General features: G+C 41.7%; 1 protein-coding gene across 3 annotated transcripts in view; it reads left to right on the top strand.

Moving 5' to 3' along the window:
• The window catches only part of Cph (BCL11 transcription factor chronophage), a 154,481-nt gene extending 130,139 nt beyond the window's left edge, over window positions 1–24,342 (top strand). For all 3 annotated transcript variants that reach the window (XM_077424082.1, XM_077424081.1, XM_077424083.1), the window contains 2 exons: window positions 9,053–9,502; window positions 18,594–24,342. In XM_077424082.1, coding sequence (XP_077280208.1) covers window positions 9,053–9,502; window positions 18,594–20,773 — 2,630 coding nt within the window. In that variant the 3' untranslated portion in view covers window positions 20,774–24,342. The remainder of the gene's footprint in view (window positions 1–9,052; window positions 9,503–18,593) is intronic.
• Window positions 24,343–25,027: the final 685 nt, after the last annotated feature.

Genomic DNA, 25,027 nt, shown 5'->3' with positions numbered 1-25,027 from the left:
TTGTGCACTGTATAATCATCGTAACATGATAAATGTTATTTTTACACTAATAAAATTTGCTACAAATCTTAACTTATTGTCAATAAGTATTTTGATATAATTTTAATCTTATCTTTTTTAATTAATTTCAATAATCAGATAATATACATAAGAAGTTCCAGAATTGCAAATTCTTGTAGAATAACAGGCAAAATAACACGAAAGAGATGCAGCCCAGATATTTAACACATGTAATCTTTCTGAAGAAGTAATATCGTTTCACAGCGTTAAAATAAATAATATATAGTAATTTTGATCTAGTAATCGCGGGTACGGAAAGTTACAAACACAAAATTCGTTCGTCAGTCGCGAAGTGTCGTGCCGCGAATAAATTTGCACTTCGCGTATCGAGGCGGTCGTTGTATGGCGTTCGCAACTATAGCATCTCCGCGCGACGACGCGTCGGAGACGCACAATTCGAAAATTACGGTGAGCTTCGCGAACCACGCGCGCATTAATTCTCGCCCGAGAAAACTCGCGCGATCGTTAATTATTTCGCGTGACACGCTTCGGCACTTCGCGCGTTGTCAAAAGTTCGCATTCGGATGTTTTGCGGTAGCACAGTGCGGAGTTTCGTCGCGGGGGGGGGGGGACGTTTTGAATAATGTAACAACGAAACCCCAGCCTCCGCCGTTCCCTACGCCCGCCGCCCCCTCCCTGCTTCCCTCTTTCGTCTCTTTACCGCGGAACTTTCTAATTAACCAGCAAGAGCAAGAGAGAAAGCAGAGATGAGAGAGGATGTGGGAGAGGAAAAGGGAGAAACCACAGTGCCGGACAATACAAAGCCACGGCGCGCGGCTTTGCGCGCTTTGCGTTCCGTCGCGTTTCCCATTGGCGATCCTCGTTGCCGCTCTCGTTGCCCGCCGTTTGTTTTTCCGCCATTGTCGGGCACGGTGGGCCAACATGGAAGCGAACCATCGGTGCGTGGTTTCATCATCATTGGACGAAAAACATGTCCGCGGTCCTATAGTTGAATGGGGTGTCACGCGGTGTCACGTCGGCATCGGCCTATCGGATTTTAACGATTATTCCCGACGCAAATTCTACTTGACATTAATTTATCAGATTAATTTAAAATAATCTCAGACCTCCTGTGTATGATTAAAAAATAAAAATGCGTAATAATATCATCATATAATATCCTTAATGATTTCTTCTTAATCAATCATCATCGCCCGTTTGTATAAGCGCTGAAATGAAACCGTGCGGAATTTTGAAACCGAAATCGCGAAATTTTTTCGTTCCGTATCGCCGATCGTCTTCCCACGTCTGCTATAAAGCCGCGGCACAGTTGTGAAAACGATTGCGGCGGCGATTGGAGACGCGATGGCGACGAAGTTCCCAGGAGTCCACGGAGATGCGAGAAACGTCGAAGCTGAGTCTCACGAAAGGTGAAATAACGCATCGTGCGCCGCATTAAAGGCCACGCATGGCCATGCGCGCCTGAGAAATACCCTGGAAAACACGGCGGGGGCACGACGGGACGAGGGCAGACGCGCATACGAAATCCGCGATGTCCAAGCTGCGCCGCATGTCAAGAAGCGACGCAGCTGTATGTTCGCGGATACACATAACTGTATGCCTATATGATTTATTTTGATCGAGAAATCGGGGAAAGGGGTTTTTCTTGAAAGGAGCGCGAAATGAAAGGGACGGGAGGGACAGGTCAACTCTCTCTCTAGGACCTGTTTGCCCGTTCTCTCAATGGACAATGTCCTGCTGGCGGGCTCACAAAGGGCGACCCGCGGGTCTCGAGATCCTCCCACGATACGCATGTGGAGCGATGGATCGCGAGAGCGAGCGAGATGACGAGCGTCTACGCGGGAGAGAGACGGCCTGTACCCCATTCAGAATCCGTGAGAACCAGATTTCATATTTCTCATAACCGTCTGGCCGCCGAGCGCGGAACAGTGGAACGTAGTTTTCTACCGACTCCGATCTCCCCGAGGCCTTTCTGATATCCAATGTGGTCACTGATTTCACCCGTTTGTTCGGGACACATTCTCGTAGCTCGGCGCTCGGCTTGAGATCGAGCTGATATTTTGGTACGTCTTGGCGATACGTTTCACTTTCCGAGGACGGCACTGTTCCGTAAGAGTTCGTGCGATGTATGGAACATAAAAGAGGTTTACCCTATGGGGTGAATCATGGCAGGAAGAATTTCGAATGACAATATGTGGCGAGGTTATTATCAAACCCCTTCTATATTTTTTGTTTTATTAAGTATTAAATTGATCATATGCTGGTTCTAAATAATTCATATTTCATATATGTGAGAGGTGTAAAAGAAAATTAGTCTGAATGTGCAATTTTAAATCCAAGAGAGTATTTAACAGTCATAACAGATTTGTACGTACTCTATTGTTTTTAAGAGAACGAGATCAACATATTTGTTATGTACCCTAAATTAGACATCCCTAAATTAGATATTCATGCACGTAATGTAATTGCAGCATTTATCTCGATATCGTTGGAATCCAAGAAAATAATTTGCAGTCATGCATATTTTAATATCACCATTCATAAAAATGGGATTAGTAAGGATATAAAATAGCAAGTACTAACTTAGTGCTTCTTAGTCCTTCTTTCTTAATATTCTGCAATATTTACAAGACATAATTATAGACTCTATTCGGACTGTTATTCTGTGTACAAAAAGATTATTTTCATTTGCTTCATCTCAATATTAACATTCTTAAAATGAAGTTTCAATGAAATCAACATTCTATAAAAAATTTATGAGACATAATTCGAAATCTCAGAAAATTACCTGTGTGGTCATCCAGTTTAACGCACCCTCACTCTTCAGAACAAGGTCAATGACGGTTAAAAAAAACGTTCAGCCTCTATTTCGCTTGAAAAGAGAAAACCCGTTAGAGGTACCGTTTGTGATATCGAAGATATACGGGGGGAGGCCCTTAGATCGAAAAAGGTAGCTAAAGAAATTTGAGAAAACCTACGGCGAAATAAAAAAATCGATCCAATTGTGAGAGCGAGGTCGATGGACCTTCAGATCTTACCATTGGTCTTTCTCGAATCTAGCTCGCTCGCACAAACGGATTCTAGTCGGTCTTGTTTTTTCACGACGTGCGCGCACACACACGACAGGGTGGAAAGGCCCTGTACGAGAGAAAAAACGACCTACGCACTAAGCGCCATTTTGGATCCTTTGTACGGAGCCGAACGAAACGCACGGTAGTGGAACATGTCGGGGTTAACTCGAAAAACTCTTCGACCCCGCGAGAAAAACCCGACGACGAAGGGTGTTCTCGGAGAGGAAGAAAGAGGGAAATAAGGGCGGAGAGAGAAAATGGAAGAGAAGGAAAGAGAAAAAGAGGACGACAGAATATAAAGTGGGGGTTCGTATAAAAATTGCCCCCTCCATCGGTGCGCATGCCGGTAGGTCCTTTCTATTCTTCTGATATCCTGTTGGGGCCCTTGGCCGGCCTTGTACGCGTCCCGATGCTCCAGTCAGCATCCGAGCATGGGCGAAATGAGACCTCGTGCACGGCAATGAGAATCGATTCGCGTCCCCCGAAAATCAAACGAAAGCGTCGCTCGCGAGGACGAAGGGCCCCGCTAGGACGGCGATTTCGCGTCGCGTTCAATCGAATTCGCGATCGCGCTATCGATCCTCACGATTGGCTCTGACAGTGAATTTGGCCCAGACAAATAAATATTCGGATACGTGACGCAATAACTGACGCAGGACGACGGGTAATGGCGCACAAAGGTAATTATGGCCGATACGAGCAAAGTCGGCAGTTTCTAAGTAAGCGATGTTATCTCTTATCAGGCGCGATTTGCGCAAGACATAAATACAGCGGCGATAACCAGATAACCTGCGATGAAGAGTCGCAAAGAATTACGTGAATATGATTTTGCTACCGAGGTACTGGAGGTACATAATTTGGGACGGTATTTTTGTAGAGTGGTTTCCACATGAATGTTATCACGACTGATTGAACATGATGAAGAGATGTTTCAGATTTCAATTTCACGCTTGGATTTAGCGCGGATCTTCAATTTGCCCTACCGTTATAAAACATTGTTACATTTGTTTTATGCTTTTTACGAATTGATTCGAAGGATTTCAAAGATGATAAGTGCAAAAAAAAACGAATATACCACCGTATTATATCGAATTACAGAAAATTGTGATAGAAGGAATCATTTTTAGATAACAGCGAAAGTATGACGTGCCAGGCGCCGATAAATGACGCGACGACGTTCTATTATGGATAAAATGATATTTGCGATCGCGTCACGGATCTGTCCATCTCGCGCGCGTCGATACGAACGTGTGCCGGGAATCTATCCGTTTTCCGATCAGTCTCTGTATTTCGCCGGAAGATCGGTTGCCACGTACGTCGCGGCGGCGACGGCGCGCGGTGGCGTCCGATGCCTTCCTCGGTCGGCGAAGGAAATTGCCGCGACCCAATACTAATGGATAATGGAATTATTGGTTACGGTCGGAACTCGCCCTGGGGATGATCGTAATTCAATTGCTCCGATGTGTCCTCTGGACGTTTTGACAGGACGGATGTCCTAACAAGGATACCGCCTCGGGATATCTTCGCCCGTCTCTCTGTGTGCAGGCGAATGTGCACAGCGTGGAGCTAAACGAAAATGTCGTGGAAAAACGACGAATTGTGTAACGAATGTGGTTTCCCATCGACGGTCAAACATATTGTAAAGAATTATCATTAACGCTTTAATTATCCGTATCGCGAAATTGGAGACAATTAAATGTTGGGCTATACGATTCGACATTACGGCATATTATGGCCTACACTGAATGTAGTCTTTACAATTACAGCAAGAAATTTTAATTTTTAGGAACAAATTTATATTCAACTTTTAACTCTAAATTATAAAAAGAGATAATTTTTTTTTACTGCGTTTAACGAATTAATATATGTAATAATATTACATACGGCATAGATATGTAAATGATAAGATCAGGATTTAAATCCATCTTGAAAAGAATTATATCAACCAGTATCACAAATCATAAAATTTGATTTTGATTTGAATTAGATTGATTTTGAAGAATCAGATTTATTCGGGTTGGACATTAAACAATTGATAGCGTCGTACGCGAACTATCGCTGAGAATCGATTCTCCGATTGGTCTGGCGTATCTCTTACTAAGGACATAAGAAGGAAAATTAATGTGGAAAACTAATAACCTCGGAACATTTCCCGCAGAGATTCCGGTACGCGTCCTTCCCACTCGTAGATAGAAATTACAAGGACGCCCGCAATAGAGGGGCCACCGGGCTTGGTGATCGCAACATTACGGATGTATAGGCCAATTTGTAAGCAATCCGACTTAGATTCGCCGGGCAATATTATATTTTTACGTTATCTTCTTTCCCGGCAATTCACATCCTCCCTCCTTTCTCGTATATACGTGATTCGTCCAGATGCAACCGCATTCATTTTTATGCGGCAAGTAATTGTCGTCATCAAAATCGGAAATGTGCTTCGCGTCGTAAATGTACGCAAGCTGATATTTCCGCTAACTGATAATGATAACTGATAATAAAATTTGCTTTCTATTTTTTTACGTAAAATATTTTATTCTATTAATGAGAATTTTGTTGTGTAGTAAGATACCTATTTATAAATATATATTTTTTAAAATATTTGTTGAATATGTCTAAATTGATGCACTATAAATTATCTAGAATTCTTAATGTTAATATCAAGTTTTGTTCCATAATTGTTTCCTGTGTATATCTAAGCATAAATTTTAACGCGAAGAAGTTATAATAATTTATAAGTTCCCCGCATATGATTTTTCCCGAATTTTATGTTTGTATCTTTAATAATATAAGTGCACTTATATCGCAGTTTTTAATATTATCGGTATGTTATCGTTCTAGAACAATTTCTAAAGAGAGAAAGAGAGAGAGAAAAAGAGAAAAAGAGTGGTAACATTTACAGATTCCAAAGAAATGCAATATAACTAAAACACCCTGTGGGTCACATCGCGTAAAAAAGAACACTAAACGGGGCCAGAAGACGCACGCGGATAAATAGGCGGGTGATTTATGAAGTGGCGAAGAGACACGTGTCTACCCCGTTCTTCCTCCTTCGCTCACCTTAAGCTCGCGAGGCTGATGCCGGTCCTCGCGCAGGGGTTGCGGAGGGTTCTCTACGCTGCCGACAGTTTTGGTCCAACATCTGCCTCCGAAAAAACAAAAGCCCATTGTCGCTAACGACCGGTCGCGCGTCTCTTGTTTCTAACCGAGCGCTTTTGAATCGTAGGCGAATAACGGATCCCGAGAGAGGCCCGTCCATTCAGGCGACTCACCGTTTCTTCCTTTCGCTCTCGCTCAACCTCTGCTCGCTCGTCGTGCATCCAGCTCGACCGATTTCCTTTTTTCACCGGCAACAGAACCACAAACCGAGACGTGGCCAGACGTCGCCTCGCCTCGCCTTACCTTCGGAGTTTTTATCAAAAATTTTATCGGATTTTTACCATCGTTATTTCGCTCCCTTCTTTCTCTCGCATTCGAATGTCAACGACGATCTCGGACAAACGCGATTAAAATCTCGCGTTCCTACAAAGAATGCGGGATGTCGTCGAGGCGCAATTGTCTCGTCCGAACACGACTCTCGACACACCGAGACTTTGCGAAACTTATCTCGCTTTTTGCTACCGTCATTCTTCCGGTGAAAAACGAGAAGTTGCAGATAGGAGGCGTGAAAAAAAGCTTCACGGCTCGACTGGACCGATTTTGAATAGTAAAGGACCAAGAAATAGATTCTTATCGGAATCTCTCGATATACTTGAACCCACGAAAATATTTTCATGGCTTGGAAATATAAAAATATTTTCTTGGCTTGTTGTCGAGAAGATACATCGAAACGCGATATCAACGATATATGTTATGGAATATTGCCGAGTTACATTCGTCATTTGAGCTATTACGATGCCATTAGGAAGTTATCTATTTTTGAGACAATGTTGAGAGAATTTACAAGTAATGTATGATAGATCAGAGGGTAATCTTTATGTTCAATAAATTCTCATGTTCGGCAATAATGCATGCACGCAAAATAAGGTGCCAAGAATCTTTATATTCAAGAGAATTTATATTCACGCTACCATTGCAATTGTAACTAAAAATTCTTACAATATAGATTCAACAAATTGTCGAGATACTTTATGTACAGAGAAAAACAAATAACTATAAAATAAATAAAGAATAATTGAGAGTATATGAAATAGCTGTATAATCGGCTGAGAGAGAAAGCTGACTATAACTCAAGTTCAACCCACTGATCGGGGTGTAACTCGCAACTCCTAAAGGGTTGAAACGTGCTCGAGTTTGCGCCCTGGCCAATGGTCAAGCGAGCTCCGCCCAGAAAGAATCGAACGCCGTCGGCGCACCGACGAAAGGCGAGAAACGAACGAAAAAGGAGATAGCAGCAGCCAGGGGTAAACAAACAGGGGTTGGTGTAAAGGAAGCAAAAAAAGAAGCGCACGAAAGAGAAGGAGTGGAGATCCCTCGAGAAGCGCGACGACGAAAGTGAGACAAAGATACGTAACAAGAACGGAGACAAAGGGAGAAACTCGAAGGGCGAGATAGGAATGAAGGCGGTGGAAGGGGGTAGGAAAAACGACTGCCAAGACGGTGGAGGATTTTTCTTGTTTCGTCGCGAGCCTGGCGTCCCCATATTCGGATATAGATACGGATACTCAACTCGACGCGAGGGAAAAGATCGATGTATGAAACTCTCTGCCAATCTCTATGTTAATGCGCGAAACGTACGAGAGGAAGGACATAAGACATCGCGAGGAGTTCTGTAGTTTCTCTTGAAGGACACTCAAAAGTGAATTGTTACGTCTGCGGCTGACCTCGGGCCCTCTGCCCCTCGGACGACGGTGAATTATAACGGTTGCGTAAGAGGAAATTAGTCCTGTTTGTTACGAGGAAAGTTTGCTCGCTCAGATTAGGCGAATACCGCGCGTCTGCGGTCTATTTATCGTCGAAAGGAAGTGATGGAGATTGAATCATGAAAATGTGAAAAAAAGAAACAACCGAAATTTTTCAGGAGAGATAGATAAAAGAATCCCGTCACTTATGCGTATACATATACATATGTGTGATATTGATATATTTTTTTACCATCTCTTGAATGAAAAGAAAAAATAATAGGACGTGGCACAGAGAATGTTTTCAAACTTGTTGCTCAAAATATAGATCTAATTTTATATTTTTATAATTCAATTAATCACACACATGCACTATCATACACATATATCCACACACACATATATACGCACATAAATTTTACGGCTACCGAGTCATAGAATCTTTCGTTTTGATATCTCATCACAGGATTATGGCTGCAGTCAGTTAATAGGTATCGTAAATCGCGATGATTAATGCCCCGCTGTGAATAATGCGCGAGACATATGTCTACACTTGATTATATAATGGTATCTGTAACATGTACATATCGATAGTAATAAACCGATACTGATGTTGCTTTCACAAAAAATAGTCGGAGTCGGGAAACAACAATTAATTTTTTTGCGATACAATTGCATTAATGAGTTATATTATTATACAACAGAATTGAATATTGTGTACCACCACAGATTCCGCATCGCTCGAATAACGTAACTTTATAATTGCTCTGCTGTAAAGAAAATTATTTCCTAACTAAATAACAATGATAAAAACATTATATTATTACATTTTTTTGCAAATAAAAAGCACAAAAGAATATCTAGAGCGTTATTTTTGAAAATCAATAGGTGCATCAATAAATTTCGACTGCTCAATATTTTTATTAAATCAGTATCAATTAAGAATTCATGAACAGTTAACATTACTATGGCAATATTATAATCAAGTATATCAGAATTAAATAACAGAAAGAGTATGCCAAACTCGATGCTGCGCGTGCATCTTTATAATCAGACTAACTCGCCATCCGCTTAATAAAAATTCCCATGCATCTAAACGAGACATATCTCTCTCTGTTACAGCGGAAACCTCGCAAAGTACCACCTCCCCAGACACCGTCCAATGCGGGGGCTGCAGGGCGTCCTATCCCCTCGGAGAAATTGTCCGGTTCATCGAACACAAGGTCAACCACTGTCGGAGCACCCTCCAGGGCTGCCACAGTCCACCGGCGACGGCCGCGCCGGAGGACTCCGATCCGGAGGATGCCCTCACCCTGAAGACCGTCGACCCGGACTCGAAGCTGAATTCGGTGCCCAGCATCTCCGCGCCCATCAACAAGAGAAGCGGCCGACTGGAGAGTCCGCCGGCGCCTCAGGGCCCGGGGCCGGATACCGGTAGTCCGATCGACCTCAAGGCAAGCGCCAGCTCGACGCCAAAAAGACGGACGGAAGCACCGGATGAGGACAAGGAAGATCTTCCGAAGAAGCAGAAGACTGAGTCCGTGGACGCCGACACAAACACAGTCAATTCCGGTAAATTTATGTCTCTCTTTCTCTCTCTGGATTATTATTACATATTTCATTATTAAACTAAAATCTTAGAGCGTTTTATTAGAATCAATTGATTGATTTGTATCGTGTCGTGAAAAGAGATACGTAACGTGATCCGGCCACAAAATAATTTCAAGTTCCAATTTTGCATTCGGTTTTTGTATCATAGATTCCGATTTTGGCAACGCGATCAGAACGAGAAAATATATGTCAGGGTTTCTGATCGTAGTAGAGGTGCATCGAGGAAACTATCGTGCCGTTTCGAAATCTCTCTGGTTTGGCGAGTTGTTGATTTGTTCAAAAGAGGGGTGGAAGAGGATATTTTAAAGTACAGTTATAGGGGGCTGCCATGTGATGTCGAACCTGGTCGAACGGACACGAACAATAGATCGGTGGATTTCGATTTTTGAATTTAAACCGCCCGCTCGGGGATTGGGGTGAACCTGCCCCTCGTATCTCCCCTCCCGCCGTTCTTCTGACCCCCTTTTGTCGGGGAGTACATTGTCGTACGTCGAAGGGTTTAACGCGCGAGCGTTCTCATTCGGCGACGCGACACCCTGGATATGAAAGTGCTACGATATCTTCGCGTTTTTTTTTTATGTGACATCGAAACGAAGTTTAAAAAGTCACGCTGTTCGTTTTTAACTTTTATTGTTGTTGTTGTTCGCAGTTTGTATATTTAATATATACACGTTGGCGCGATTATAATATCATTATAGAAAGATAAAAAGAGAGAAGTTTAGAGAATATTGTATTGTTTGAAATAGATCTAGAAATGTATTGCTGTAATTCTCTCTTCGTTTTTATAAATATAACAGCTATAAGTATTTTTTTTACAAATAAAAATCGTTATTGACATATTAATTTTTCAACAATAATTTATATAATAATTGATAAATTGTCTTTAGTTCATGAATTACGATAATTTATATTATACTATTTATATTAAATGAAGAAATATATATTTATTATTATAAGTTTTTTGAATAATTAAAACTAGTTTTAATTTTGCAACCGATAAAATAATCCCGGAATTGAAGTTTATTTCAATTTAAAGAATCTATTGGCCTCAAGTTTGCCTACAAGATTCTCGATGAGTCATTCTCTGTCACTCCTTTTTTGAAATTCTTATGCAATACTTAAGTGTACAAATCGTCGCAAGGAGTTTTGCAATGTAGAACGAAATTGGCCTTCCTCCGATGACAACCAGCGCTAGTTCTTTTATTTTCTTTCACAATTTAATTATATTTTACGATCATATATGAGATAAAATTTTTGCTGCAAATATTATTTAAAAAATTTCAACAGTTAGAAAATATTAACAAATCATGAATTAATACATGCGCATGCAAATCCATTCCTCGATTTAAAAGTTAATCTTATAGATATTATGTAAATTTTTAAGCTCTTATATTTGTAATACAAAATCCAAAATTCTAAAAAAAAAAAAAAAAAAAATTAAAGAATGAATGTGTAAACTTGCATCGTTTCGAGAAACGAGGGCGGCTATCGCGGACGACCATAACTGTGTCTCTCGAGGAGCAGCACGTCGCTGCGTCGCGTCGGCGGTCGCTCTCGCGCACCGGTGTCTCTTTAAAGTTTCATCACGCTCCGGGGCACTCGCCCCAAACCCCCTTTTGCCAGCTACACGTTCCGGGAACGAGATAGAGAGTTAACCCTTTCCGAACTGGTCCACGACCATAAGAATACTCCTCGCTCGTGCTCATCCCGCCGCTCGTCCGCCGGTTAAGCCCCTTTTGTCGCCTTTTTTGTCGGATTTTTTGCTACCGGACAACCACGTCGAAAAGCCCAATTAGAATCGTCCTATTGTTCGGCCACGTGGTCCGCACGAGCCGTCCACGCGAGAGCGTGCCCATATGGGCGGACGCGCCGGTGTTAGATGATCGCGAGTCTCGAGCGTTACGTGCGAACAGGTAAAGCAACGCGTATCAGAAACGCGCACGTGGGGTGACATTGACAGGATGTGCCAGGACCCTCGGTACTCGGTTCGGAGTATTGTAATTCCCTTCCAGTAATTCTGATATTTTTATTCTCTCGACTATGAAACACATCGAGAAATAACAATCGTAATACAATATGATATTTTTTCGAAAAGTAGGATTATGCTTTCTAGAAAACTTTTTTCATTTTCGTCTAACTGGGCTGAGGAAAGATGCACGTTTGATTTAAAAAATCTGTGATTTCGGTTATACGCGAAAATAGAGAACAAGCAGAGCGCGCGTCGCGTAAGAGAACGGCGTTGGAGAACCGTGACGGACGATATACGTCCGGAGGAAGGCTGTAGCGTAGGCTGAAGGAAGACGGAGAGGAGGGGCGACGAAAAAGGAGCGATAATCCGTCGAAATTGACACCAACCAGCGCTCCCGGTGAGATGCAGATTTGATCTATCTGTCACGTTTGTCTGGGAATATTAATTCTCGTCCGTGGGTGAGGTTTTTCTCTGGCAGCTTTATGGCTCCTTTCCGACCCTCCCGCGTTTCTCTCTCGCCGTTCTTTCCTGCCTAGCAAAGTCGACGACTCCCCGGACCGCCCGAGGTGAGCGGAGAATTGCTTGCGAATTGGCTGTCGCTCGGGGTTTCGGGATCCTGCAACTTTCGCGTCCTTCATCCTTCCGTTTCCTCCGTTCTCGCGGAAGGAAGTCGACAAGAACGGTGCGCGAGCGATACGCCTAAAAACCGGCGTCAGAAACTTTTTCAGCTATATATATCACGCGTATCGCCGGATACCAGCCTGCTTGTATTTTATTTCGTACTTTATCGCTATTTCATGTATTTTGGTTAGTTTTATTTTGATAATTTCAATATTTTATATACATAATATAAAATTTAATCGCGCGCGTTTTATGAATAATATTTTTTCCGTCGATAGAATCACGAGAAAAACGACACGTGAGCGCGTGCCATTATAACAATCAACGTGTATTCATCAGTATCGCGAATCATCAGGCGGATTCTTTGACAAGTTTACTTCCGTTTCGACTACTTCAGTTCATGTTTTACCTTCTTTCTTCTTTGACAATGACGAGGTGACTGCGTTCTTCGCTTCCTTTGCACTTACCTCGCGCGCCCCCGTGTAAAAGAAAGCCCGCGAGAGTGAGAGAGAGAGAGAACGTCATCAAAGCTTACAAAGCTCAGAAGTTCAATATACACGACTTCAGCACGCTGCGATGCGTTTAAATTGCCAGGTCGAGTGACTTTTTGATTAATTTTTTTTCCTTACGTCCTTGTGTCGTAAAACGAGTCCGTCATCCGCGTTTTCCTCTTTCTCTCGAAGGTGCACTGCACTACAAGAAAATCGAAGTAGCTGCAAAAGCAGATCTCGATGAAGGATAGACAGCACTAGATTTTTTTCAAACTTCCAACGTTCTCATAGCAAGATGCGTTTTCACGTTTTTATCACTCAATTATTTCAGATTAAGTATATGCCCGTAATTATACATTTAACTTTATTTATAATATGTGTAAAAATATTTAATTTCATATTCTCGATGTTGTAGCTTCGCTTTAAGTACATGTTTTCGTCGCGTTAAGTCGTGAAAAACTCAAATAATAAATTCTTTTAATAAATTAAGACTCGGCCCTCTCTGGGAAGGGTTAATAGCGAGCAGTGGTCCATTCGCAAGGTTTGCGGTTTGGACGGACAAACTGAGTAACGGTAGACATAAAAGCTCGTGAAGCGCAGCCTGACCAATCCTATCGCGGAATTGTAGTGACCACAAGGAGTATGTTACGCGACCATTCGAATATTCGTTTAGAGAGGATGGAATCGCGCCGGTCGACATATTCGCGATTATAACGGCTTTGGCTCTTTGTCGTGCGACACTCTGCGGTTGAACGGGTCGTAAATAAAAATTTACTGGAAAAAATCTGCATATACGGTTACACGATATTGAACGTATATTAGTAGCAATCATACGATTTTTTTATATTTTAACAATGCAATATATATTAATTGATATTTAATTAAATTTTGAAATTAACATTTAATTGGAGTTTATTGATATTTAATTAAATTTTATTTGAATTGTTTCACATGCCTAATATATATATATATATATATATATATATATTTAAATAAAATTATTATTAAAAAATAAATCATTTTAATCCATTCGCATTTCTAAAATAACTTGCCTTATTTCTGAACAATTTCTTTGATACATTTTAATTTAATGAAAGTCGCTATATATTGTCTGCTATTTTTTATATGTATTATGCAATTTGTTTACTTTCTTTTTGATACGTGTTGGATACTTCTCGTTACTGCGTGATATTTATCTCAGCTGGTTATTTAATTAATGGGTCCAGTAAAATGATTAAAATCACCCGCAAACTACCCACGTGGACATGATCCGCTGTGCGTTGTCCCTTTTAAGTGTAGCCCTTGTATCGACGACAAAGTGCATACGTCGCATACGTTAGCTAATCGATATTTTAATATTGTCACACGCCATTCCGGATTAAAGGCCTTTATGTGTGTTTGTTGTGTGTGCGTGTATGTGTATATCATGACGTCATTGAGCGGCAGATGTGTCCCGTCCAAAAAGATTTCCGAGAGCGCGGCGCAACGTTCTTTACACGATTAAAATTTGCTCGTATACACATAACATTTACGGTTATATGTGTAATCGCAAATAATTCCTTTCAACCTGTGTAAATTTTTCGAGCAATAATAAAGCACAACAGTTATACTCTTATTACTACAGAGTTGTTAAAAATATATAACATTGATTTAATTTAAACTTTTGTTAAAATTGAAACTTATATTTCAATTATTTTAACGTATTTAATCATAATTAATTGGTAATCGTATGAAAATTACTCGATGGCCTTTATTTGAAAATTTTGCGAGAAATAATTTACTTGTTGAAACATTTGTATTTTAGTAACAGAGAGACAAACTTAAAAAGCCCGTGGAAACGTATTTTGAGAAAAATTGAATAGAGACAGTTGGGTTCGTGTTAAGTCTCCCGTAAAAGGGTTGAGAGTTGAGAGGAAGTATTCGTAGGATGACCGGGACTCGAATCGTTGTTAAACAATGGCGTTCCGAACGATTTGCCCGTAAACGTCGCATAGGCCAATTTGTCGGGCAATTTCTGGAGAAAATCGGTCGGTCACTACCGACGGAGGGCCGAGTCTCATGTGCAGACATATTGTTCATTTGATTCTGCTGTCCCTTCTAGGTATAAATCTTTATAAACTTCTCTACGCGGATACATGTCATGCGTTTTGAAAAATATTGGAGTTGTATGTAAATTGTAATTTTAATGTGCACGTATGTTCATCGATCAATAATTTTATTATGTTGTTTACTTTCACGCGTCTTTGAAGGATAGTCAGCCTCTTTAAATCTATAATGTAATATCGAATTGAGGATCACAGTAACTATTTTAATTTTTATTTACATTACATCTACTGCAACTGTTTTCAACATAAATAAAGTTCTTTTGAAAAGAACTTACAATATTGCGTTAATTTACTGCGCGATATTACGTCGAGACGATACAATTGTGCAACATATATTGAATTCTTCACCTCTGTCTCCGATAAAAAAAAGTCATCGCAGATAACGCGTCCCCGAATTGCAACCAGCTAAGCCAACCATTTCTCGTAGACACGGCCATGAAAATCTGAAGAAATAATCCTAACAGATGGCCACTCGTGAGGTTTGCATATGAAAAGCGCGAGGCCGTGAATCGATACACTTTTATTATGCTCAAGCACTTGCTTATCTCTCTCGTCTTCCCGCCGGCATCTTTCCTCCCCGGGGAAGTCGGCAATATTTTCGACTTTCAAGGAAAAAAGGAGCCGGCTAGCCGCACGGAGAAAGGACGAGGGCAAAGGAAAGCAACGTGGTGAACGCTCGAAGCGTGAAACAATACGTCGAATTTTGCGCTTCACCACTTGGCTATATGACGCCTGTTTCAGGAATGACTCGGCCGTCTTATCCTCGCTCTCTTTTATGATTTTCTTTCTCTCTCCCTCGCATGATTTTTTCTCTCTCTCTCTCTCACACTTTAATTTTTGTCCGGAGCCGAAACCGTGAGCCAATTTGTATTTCACGTTCCTTCTGTCGAAGGATCAAGCTGAAGATGACTCGGAAAATTTTGAAGTCTGAGAAGTTTTGCTCAATTCGAACCGCTGGTCTTTTCGTTAACATTTTTACGTAAATTTCATTGTTTTTTTAGGTTCTGATTTAAAGTGATGAGAATTATACAGTCACGAACAAAAAAAAATAAAATAAAAAAAAAGACAGTTTCAAAAAATTCCATGTTTCGATAAAATTTTGTATAAATTCTTGTAAACTAACTTTTACAAAATATATTTTTGATTAAATTACTAAAACAGTTAGTATTCAATATTAACAACTTGCAACAAATATTGTTTGTCTAAGAAAAGTATATAAATTAATAACATCATACAAATATTAAATAATAAGTATAAAAAACGTTTCAAGAAAAATTCAATTGAGACAAGTTGGAACTTCAATTAAAAAGAATTATGAAACTCTTATAAAAGTATAATTTAAATGAATTTGAAAGTAAAGTTGGAGTAAAGTTGTCAGAAATACGATTGTACAATTATAATAGTTCATATTTTTATACACGCTTTTTCCCCTCGAGCATGCAAACTTCTTAGCAATTCAGGAAATCACCGACAATATCTTGCCTATTCGCTCGCAATTTTTGCGCCTTGTTTCTCCGTGACTTTCTCCACGTTCTTTCTATCAATCGAAAAATCGCGCGCGTCAATGAGATGAGATTGCGACGAGCGTCTCTCATTCCACGCTCGACGCGTAAAACGCTGTAAGCGTAATCCTGGTGAAAGGTCAGCGAGATGAGGAAGAAAAGTCCCTCGCCCACTGTCGGGCTCGTTATTCTACTTAGCACCTTGTTACATGCAACGAAATGTGTTCTATTGTGTATTGTCGCGAGATAAACTATCATTTACCCGTTGACGGCGTTGAGTTGTTCCTAATTTTATTTAAGATTCATTGTCTTCGCATCCTGCTCGTCGTCATCGGGCTGATCTCTCACAGCAACATTTTTACGAATTGCTCTGAGTAATTTTACGTCAATGTAAAATTTTAATCGTGTACGAAAAAATGAGGAAGTAAAATTCTGAGATTGGTGAAGATATTTGTATGATTCATGTAGTATCAGGTAAATGATCGGGTAGCTATATATTTAGGTTAAATCAATAAATATTATTATCTACTACGTTAAAAAAAATAATTATTTTTTATGATAATAATGTTCTTAATAAGTGTAATATACAAAAAATATGCCTCAGTTCGGCGATCGTTCGGCTTTAAGACGATCTTGAAGCTTTATTTCTAACAAAGATCTTTCCGTATCCCGAACGGCCATTTAATTAGGACCACTTTATTTTGCTGCAGCCTTTTGTCTCCGGCTGACTTTCCCTCCCGTCGTCCAAGTACCGCGAGACAGTGAGGTACAATGGGGAGGAGAGGGCGAGTCCTGAACTTTTTAATCTCTTACAAGAGGAAGTATACCCTACAACGCGCTCGTATTTATCTCGTCTAAGAAGTTTCTTCCTGAATAATGCGGCGTGCGTATTTATTCGTCTGTGCGAGATGCTCGCGTTCTCGAATTCGACAAGTCTGAATTAAAAGAAAAAGAAATTCGTGGTCGTTCGAGAAAAGTTTTATAGCCAAAATGTTTCTTTTTTTTTATATTAAGACAGTTTAAGAATTGTTTTTTATTCTGTAAAAAGATTATGCCCGCGTTAGAAATTGTTTTCTAAATAAAAAATATATTTTATCTAAGCATTTTGGAAAAAATGAGATTATTGAATTAAGAAAGTGACACATATATTGTAAAAGAATACTTCTATAAAAACAATTAATTCACATCTTAAGCGAATTCTTAGTGTTTCTTAAGACGTAAATTTAAATCTTCCTCCTCAGTCCCTAACGTCCGGCATTATGGTCCAAGAGAATATGCTGCCCGGGTAATGTTCCACGGTGCTTTTACTCGCAAAGTGAGGGTCGCCCTTAAGCACATGGTGCGTGCATCCTCGGCCTTTCTCTCCCTTTTCTCAACAGTCTCTCATTCCCGCCACCGAGGCGACGTCGAATTAATAAAATCCCACAGACTCGCGCGACGGGCGTCTACTGTGCCACGCGGAGCGTGAAAAATGGCCGAAAATCTGATATTCCGGATTAAAAACATTGAAATTCAAAACCCGTCCCTCCCGCATCATAAGCTTTCGCGCGCGCCATAGGGAAGGAGGGTCGAGAAGTCGTTAAGGGTCAGTTTCAGCCGCATGCCATAGTAACCGACCCCCGTTGGCCCGCAACGATTCCCTCCCGCGCTCCCTGTCGGCCGCCGTTCGACGAGGATATTATTTTTAAGCCCCCGCAACTCGCCGCGCCCGGCCCGAACCGCAATTTGACACAGACGCGCCGTTTGAATTCCGAATTCAATCGGCCGGGTCCGATCTCTGTCCCGATTCCGCGAAATTAAGGGTGGTTCGAAAATTGATAGCGTGGCTCGGGGGCATGTACGCGCACATGTTATGTGTGTACGTGCGGGTTTTACGAGCTGCCGTCACATGCTCGCGAAATCACCGTGAAGCTTCAAATTCTGTCGTCAGATTATTACGATATATATCTAAAGATATACAGATATATAATCTAAAGCCTTATAATCATCTTATTCGTGGCTATAAGCTATAACCCGTCGAATTATATCAGCTTCAACACAACCCTCTTTCACTTTCTCATTCAAAAATAAACTTTAATCTCTGAAATAGCCGTGGACTACACGTTGAAAACGTTTAAGCCGAAAGAATGATGAGAATTCCAATGTTTTATCTTAATAACTTAAAATTGATAATTAATTTGTCTGTGTGAAAGTTGAATTCGTGATTATACGTGAATGACAAACGCATCAATCTTCTTTTTCAATGTTTCGTAAACTTTGTAGAATTCGCTACATTTAAATTTTCTCGAAAACGCTAAAACAAAATTCATCCCGCGCATAGACAATGTGACCCTTAACATCACGACGTCGATGAATCTGTTTCAGAGCCAAGGTGGCTGCAGTGTTCGCAGTGTTCTCGGCGGCTGTGTTCGGCGTGGGAGCTCCTTCAGCATGTACAGAGCATGCACGGCGCCCGCCTCTACTGCTCCCCCTCCTCGTCGACGAACTCATCGTCGAACACTCCGGCGCCTAGTCCACCGACGCCTACGCCGACGCACGCGCACCATCTAAGTCCGCCGAATCATCTAAACTTGAGCGGAAAGTCCACCGGAAGTTCCTCGGCGGCGAATTCTTCCGGCGGTACGAATACGAGTGGCAGTAGCGGTGGCCGACAGCAGCTTCAGACCTCGTCCCTGGTGGGCGATCCCCTTCACAGTTTCCTAAGGTTACCCCAGCACTTGGAGCGAAGTTTCCCGCCTATGTTCAGGCCCGACTTCCTCACCCTGAATCCCTTGGCGGGATACAGAGGTCTTCAGGAGCTGCAGACGGCTACACGAAATCTGCAAAACCTGGGCGACCCGCTTCGCGGTATGGACGGTTTAAATCTGGGGGATCCACTGGTACGTAGCTCGTTGGATTCCCTGAACAACGCCCGGAACCTGGCGAATCTGGCCGAGCTGTCGCACGGCCGCGGCCTCGCGGGCCAAGCACACCCACCACCACTCGAAGCGAACCTGGATTTTTACTCAGCGCGCCTAAGGAGCCTCGCTAATCCGTCCTTAGGCGCGGCTCCACCTACACCTAGCGGTAATCCCACGACGAATCCCCCTCCTCCGTCGGTACCGCCGGTACCGCCAGTCCCTATCGCCAGCGGTGTTCAGCAGCAGCAGCAACAACAGCAACAGCAGCAACAGCAGTCGCAGCAACAACAATCACAGCCCCATTCACAATCTGTGGAACCGCCTAGTCCGGCCTCGGCCAACCCCGCGAATTTAACCCATGGCAGTCATCAAAAAGAGAACTCGCCGCCCTGTTATAGTCAAAGCCCGGTGGGTCATCACAACAACAATAATTCGACCGACAGCGAGAAGACCAGCCCGCCAGTAGCCTCCACGCCGATCATTACTGATTCTTCGTCCGAGACGGTGTACACGTGCGAGATTTGTGACAAAAAGTTTCGCTTCCAATCGAACTTGATCGTCCATCGTCGTAGTCATCGGGACAAGGAAAGGCAATACCAGCAACGAGAAAGCACGCAGGACGGGCAAGGTACGCCGACGAGATGCGAGGTGTGCGATATTGAGGTAGCGAACTTCGCCGAGCTAAGGAAGCACATGAGGAAGGAACACCAAGAGCACTTGAATTCAGCTGCTAGTCCGCAGGGCAGCGTCGAAACGGTGCCGGACGACGGATCCAGCTGCGATGAAAACATGGACCTAGACGAGATGGAGGAGAGCGAACAGAAGGCCGAGCGGGAGGACGCGGAGGAAAACACGCCGGAGGACCTAAGCACCACTCAGGGGCAAAGCGGCGAGGAGAGCGGAGGTCGAGTGGAGAAGCCGGCCAGCCTGGTGGGCGATCTCATGGAGAAGTTTGGCTTGAGCAACATCGCTCAATACTCGGAAGCTTATCGGCAAGCGTTGCAGGAAAATCATCGCAGCGGCTTCCTCAAAACCGATTCGCCGTGCAACCTAACTAACTCGCTCAACAATAACAAGGAGAAAGAAAGTGCTCTCTCGCCGACAAATTTTAATTCCTCAACGACGCCGAATATTTTTTCCGGCCAGGGATTTCCTAGATCTTCAGGGCCGGATTTCACAGGTCTTTGGTTACCTAGTCCGCACTACCTGGAGAACAATGAATTCCGTAAGGCGTCCAAGGCCACGACGTCCACCTTGGCGCTTCAGGGCTTGCCAAGTCCGCTGTTGAAGAAGGAGCGGAGCGGCCGAAACGACACTTGTGAGTATTGCGGTAAAGTTTTCAAGAACTGCTCGAATCTGACGGTGCATAGGCGGTCGCACACCGGCGAGAAGCCGTACAAGTGCGAGCTGTGTTCGTACGCGTGCGCCCAGAGCTCGAAACTGACCAGGCACATGAAGACCCACGGCCGACACGGCAAGGACACGTATAAATGCCGTTTTTGCGAGATGCCATTCTCGGTGCCGAGCACATTGGAAAAGCACATGAGGAAATGCGTGGTGGTGGTGCAGCAGGGCCCCAAGCTGGACATACCTTACCCAGTAATCAAGGACGAGGATTCTTCACTTAGCAGTAAGGATACTTGATCCTGGAACGGAAGCCTACCGCCGATTCCGCCGTTGTGGCCGCACAGGCCGCCTTATCCGGTGTACTGAAGACGAGAGATCTTCCTCTTCAGGGACCTCGAGAGAAGAAGAGATACCTGATGAACCCTGAGTCCCGCAAGGCCGGTTCGATTTTATCGAGACGGCGCGACCTCAGAAGGATCTCTTGACGCGGAATGTCCGAGGTCACCTCTCGGGATTAGGAGAGGTGGTAGGTCGATGCGTGATCTCGAGAATCTCCGACCGAACGGCCTGGAAATGGCTGATCGAGTCGACAAGTTGTAAAAAAAATTATTAAGAGCTGGAAGATCTAGCGAAGCCGGAGTTTCCACTAGCTTGAGCAAGGAAGGATCCTCACACGGTTCCGAGGATTGTACGCGATGCGAAGATGATGTCCAGATGACGCGAGAACAAAGCGATCGAATAAAGAAAGAAGGTACTCGACAAGAAACCCTGCTCCGCATTTTAACTTACTAAAAAAAAACGAACGAATGGTTACCAGTTTGCAAGTCTCAGCACACACTCAGCTATTTAAATTATATATATCGCTATAAATATAGTTTATAAATAACGGGAAAAGACATAAACTATAAATATAAAGCTGCATATATATATACATACAGATAAATGAATATATATAAATATATATATATATAGATATAAAAAGAAATGCAAATACACAAAGAATATAAATATTATAAATAAGATAACGAACAATAGTTCGTGACTTTATTATCTCGCATTTGAAGATTATTTATTTAATAATAGATTATATATATATATACATATTGTATAACGTAATATATATATATAAATATTATGAAAATCTGCAACTCGCCGTGTATTATATAGGGACAAATTGGAATGGAGTCTTTTTGTACATTACGCACGACGTCGCTTCGTAAGAACGCGTCAATGGAACCGACGCGTCTTCTTTTTGAAATGCATCGATTTCTCCTTAGAACATAAGGAGAACTGGCACCTTCAATGATCCTGTATGTACATATTTAAAAACATCGATACTCGAAATACTGTTATATATATATGTATCAATATATAGGATAATTGTGAATTATTGATTTAAGTAATATATGAGAAGAAGCTAGTATCTATAAGCTCTAGCTCGATCCTATGTACAATGTATTATATCTATTATCGACGACTCTATTACCTTTATTAATATTATTGCACTTATTATATTGTCTTTATTATTATTGTTTTGTAACATGATTATTATTGTCATTATTATTACTATTGCTATTATTATTATTATTACCATTCTATTATTATTACGTTTGTCACTATTATCATTACGGTTGCAGTAAGTTTAAGCGCCGCTTTCATTATTTTATTCTAATATTAAATTATTATCGCAGATGTTTTTTAAAGATTAAGATAATGCCAAAGTTGTTTAGGTTTATAGCCGCTGATTTTGCATCGCACGACGCGCCCGTCGAGGTGGAGGAATCGTCTGAAAAAAATTGCCGCAGCATTTCAATGAAGACCATCGTGATAATAATCTAAGCTGATAAATTAATCGATCCTATGGACAATCCTGTGGAGAAAATATCCCAATCGGAAAAATTCCTCCTTCGACGGTCACCTCGTAGCCACGTCGAGAATATTATCAGCGCGCTTTGTTCGTTGATTATATTTATTGCCGTCACGGTGTCGAACCGTGCTCGGCTTTCGCAGAATCGATACTGAGCATCGATCCTGCGAAAATCGTCCCACGGCCAGACCGAGGCGCAATCAGAATCGATTTTCCGTTTTCTCTCGTCCTCGTCCAAGACTGAGGCTTTCGGGCGACGCGACGATTGTTCTTCAAGTTTTTGCGTTCCATTTTAAGTAGCGAAATAATTTTTCTTTCTACCCTTCCTTTTGTTTTCCTCAACGACGCCTCGTCGACGTAAACGTTTTCGAAGAGAACTGTTCCTAAAGAGAGATATATATATATATATATACGTAGGCAATAAGATAAAAACGAAAATAACTTCGCGATGCGTGAGAGACGACGAAGGAGTGCGAGAATGTCGATTGCGTGTCTTTATGTGATTTTATTGTGCGTGTTATCCTTCTCGTTCCGGGGATGAATGTTGCGCGCGTGTGCGTGAGTTCGATGGCGAGAACGCGAAAATAAAAGCGATTAAAAAAACTCATATCAGATAGTTCTCTCGGTGTTAGACGTGTACGGCCCTAGATTAAAAGAAAAACCTCTCGTTATCTAGTTAAAAGTTTGTTAGATCGATTCCTGAAATACGTACATGCCAGGCTCCGCGTTTATACGACATACTGTAAATAATGGCACTGCCCGTAGCGATGATTCGGAAGCAGAAAGAGCCGCGTCGTCGAAAAGTTATTAAAGGATCATAGCAAGGAAAAAAAAAGATAAGTTTAAACGGTGATTTTTTTCCTTTTCTCGTGCAACGGCGTATTTTGTCGCTCACAACGATTGTGAACGGAGATTGGATCTAAAATAATGATGGAGATATGGGGACGACAATCCTCTTCGAGAATTCGCGGAATGAATGGAGAGAGAAAAAGAAAGAGAGAGAGAAAAAGTGTGTGTGTGTGTGGGTGTGAGAGAGAAAATTTTGACGAGCACCGTGTGTGTAATCGACGAAATAAAAATCCTGCGGCACGTCACGTACCATACACGAATACGCGTACTTTGATTTCGGAAAGTTCTTCCTCCTTCTCTTCTTACTTTTCTTATTCAAGTTTTATCCCACCCTAGGACCAAATTCCCTGCCTCACCGAAACAAAGGAGTGACACGTGTCAAATGCAAATCTCGCGGCGGGCGATCGGACCGGTGGGATGCGACGAGGACAATAACGAATTTATGCGACACGGAAGAATGTCCTCACGTTAGAGAGATACACGGTAAGCGCTGCAGTCATGATAAATCGTAATGCGAATCCGATATGGAGATTGCCACTGGCAACTCCTGCTCGGTTCGCACCAGTCGCGGAACATCAGCGTTTATATAATGTGTAATCTAAAATATATGATATTGCACCGACTCCTCATTATCTCGATTAATTGACGTATTAATAATTAAATAATAAATTAATCCGACTGTCCCGTCGTGTCCTCCGGTTGGTTTCTAACGTTTCTACAGGGTAAATCACGTAAAATGCTAAAAGATAATCCCAGAACGAACGTCAGGAGTATAGTCGAGCGAAGTATCTAGGCAGTCGATATAATTTAAAGCTACGAAGTATTTCCTATAATTATAATAAGGGGGAGAGAGAGAGAGAGAGAGAGAGAGAGAGAGAGAGAGAGAGAGAGCGAACGAAAGAATTTTTTTTCCATAGAGTCGATTACGGGAGAAAAAAAGAGATGCAAGAGGGAACGATAATATCGTAGCAGGGAAATTGGACTTTTAGGAAATCTTCTGATCCAGGGTAAATAATCCGAAGCTCGGTTTCTAAGGACAGTACGTGACCGGGTTAAACCTGGCATTGAACACTTTTAACCGAGGATCGACATTAAGGCAATACGAAAAAAAAAAAAAGAAACCCGAGGCATCTCCGAGTAAACTTCGGCCGAGGCTTGCGACAAACGTTGGCCGAGCTTTACCTCGCAGAGGTCCCTAATTGTAAACATAGCAGATACGGTGTATGTGTGTGTCTTGTGCGATTCAAATAAACGACATTGTTTTTAAATAACCTACACTATTCGAGTTCCTTTTATTCTTATTCTCTTGCACCTATCCTTCCGATTCTCGATATCAATTAACGAATTTTATATATCGCTTTCAAACTTTTTGTAATTATATATATTCTTATGTTCAAATTCTCTACGTTTTAGATTTTAAAATAAATGATAAATTATAGAGACATATTTGACTTTAATTATTAACTTTTTACTTTTCGATATTATAATTCTTCGGCAGTAATAATAAATAGTAACTGTGCATATTTTTATCAATTTAAATAACAGTTTTATCAATTACAATATATTTATAATTATACATTTTTAATTTCCAAGAAAAGTCGAAACTTTCCACGTGCCCTGACATTATGTGAATTGTATTTATATTCGTGAAATTATTTGTAATTTACTATATATTTTATAAATAGCCATGAAGATTGATTTTTCGGAAAACGAAACACTCGCAGCTGTCCGCGCGACATTGGTTTCTGATACGTCTCTGTTCAACATGCGCGTAGAAAGCTCGTTACATAAATTGTTTAACTCGTCCCGAATCACTATCATTTGCCTCCACGTGC

The sequence above is a fragment of the Temnothorax americanus genome, unplaced genomic scaffold (genome assembly GCF_048541705.1).
Source record: "Temnothorax americanus isolate GAGA-0224 unplaced genomic scaffold, ASM4854170v1 Scaffold8, whole genome shotgun sequence".
Classification (NCBI taxonomy): Eukaryota; Metazoa; Arthropoda; class Insecta; order Hymenoptera; family Formicidae; genus Temnothorax; species Temnothorax americanus.
This window is presented reverse-complemented; position numbering and strand designations above follow the sequence as displayed.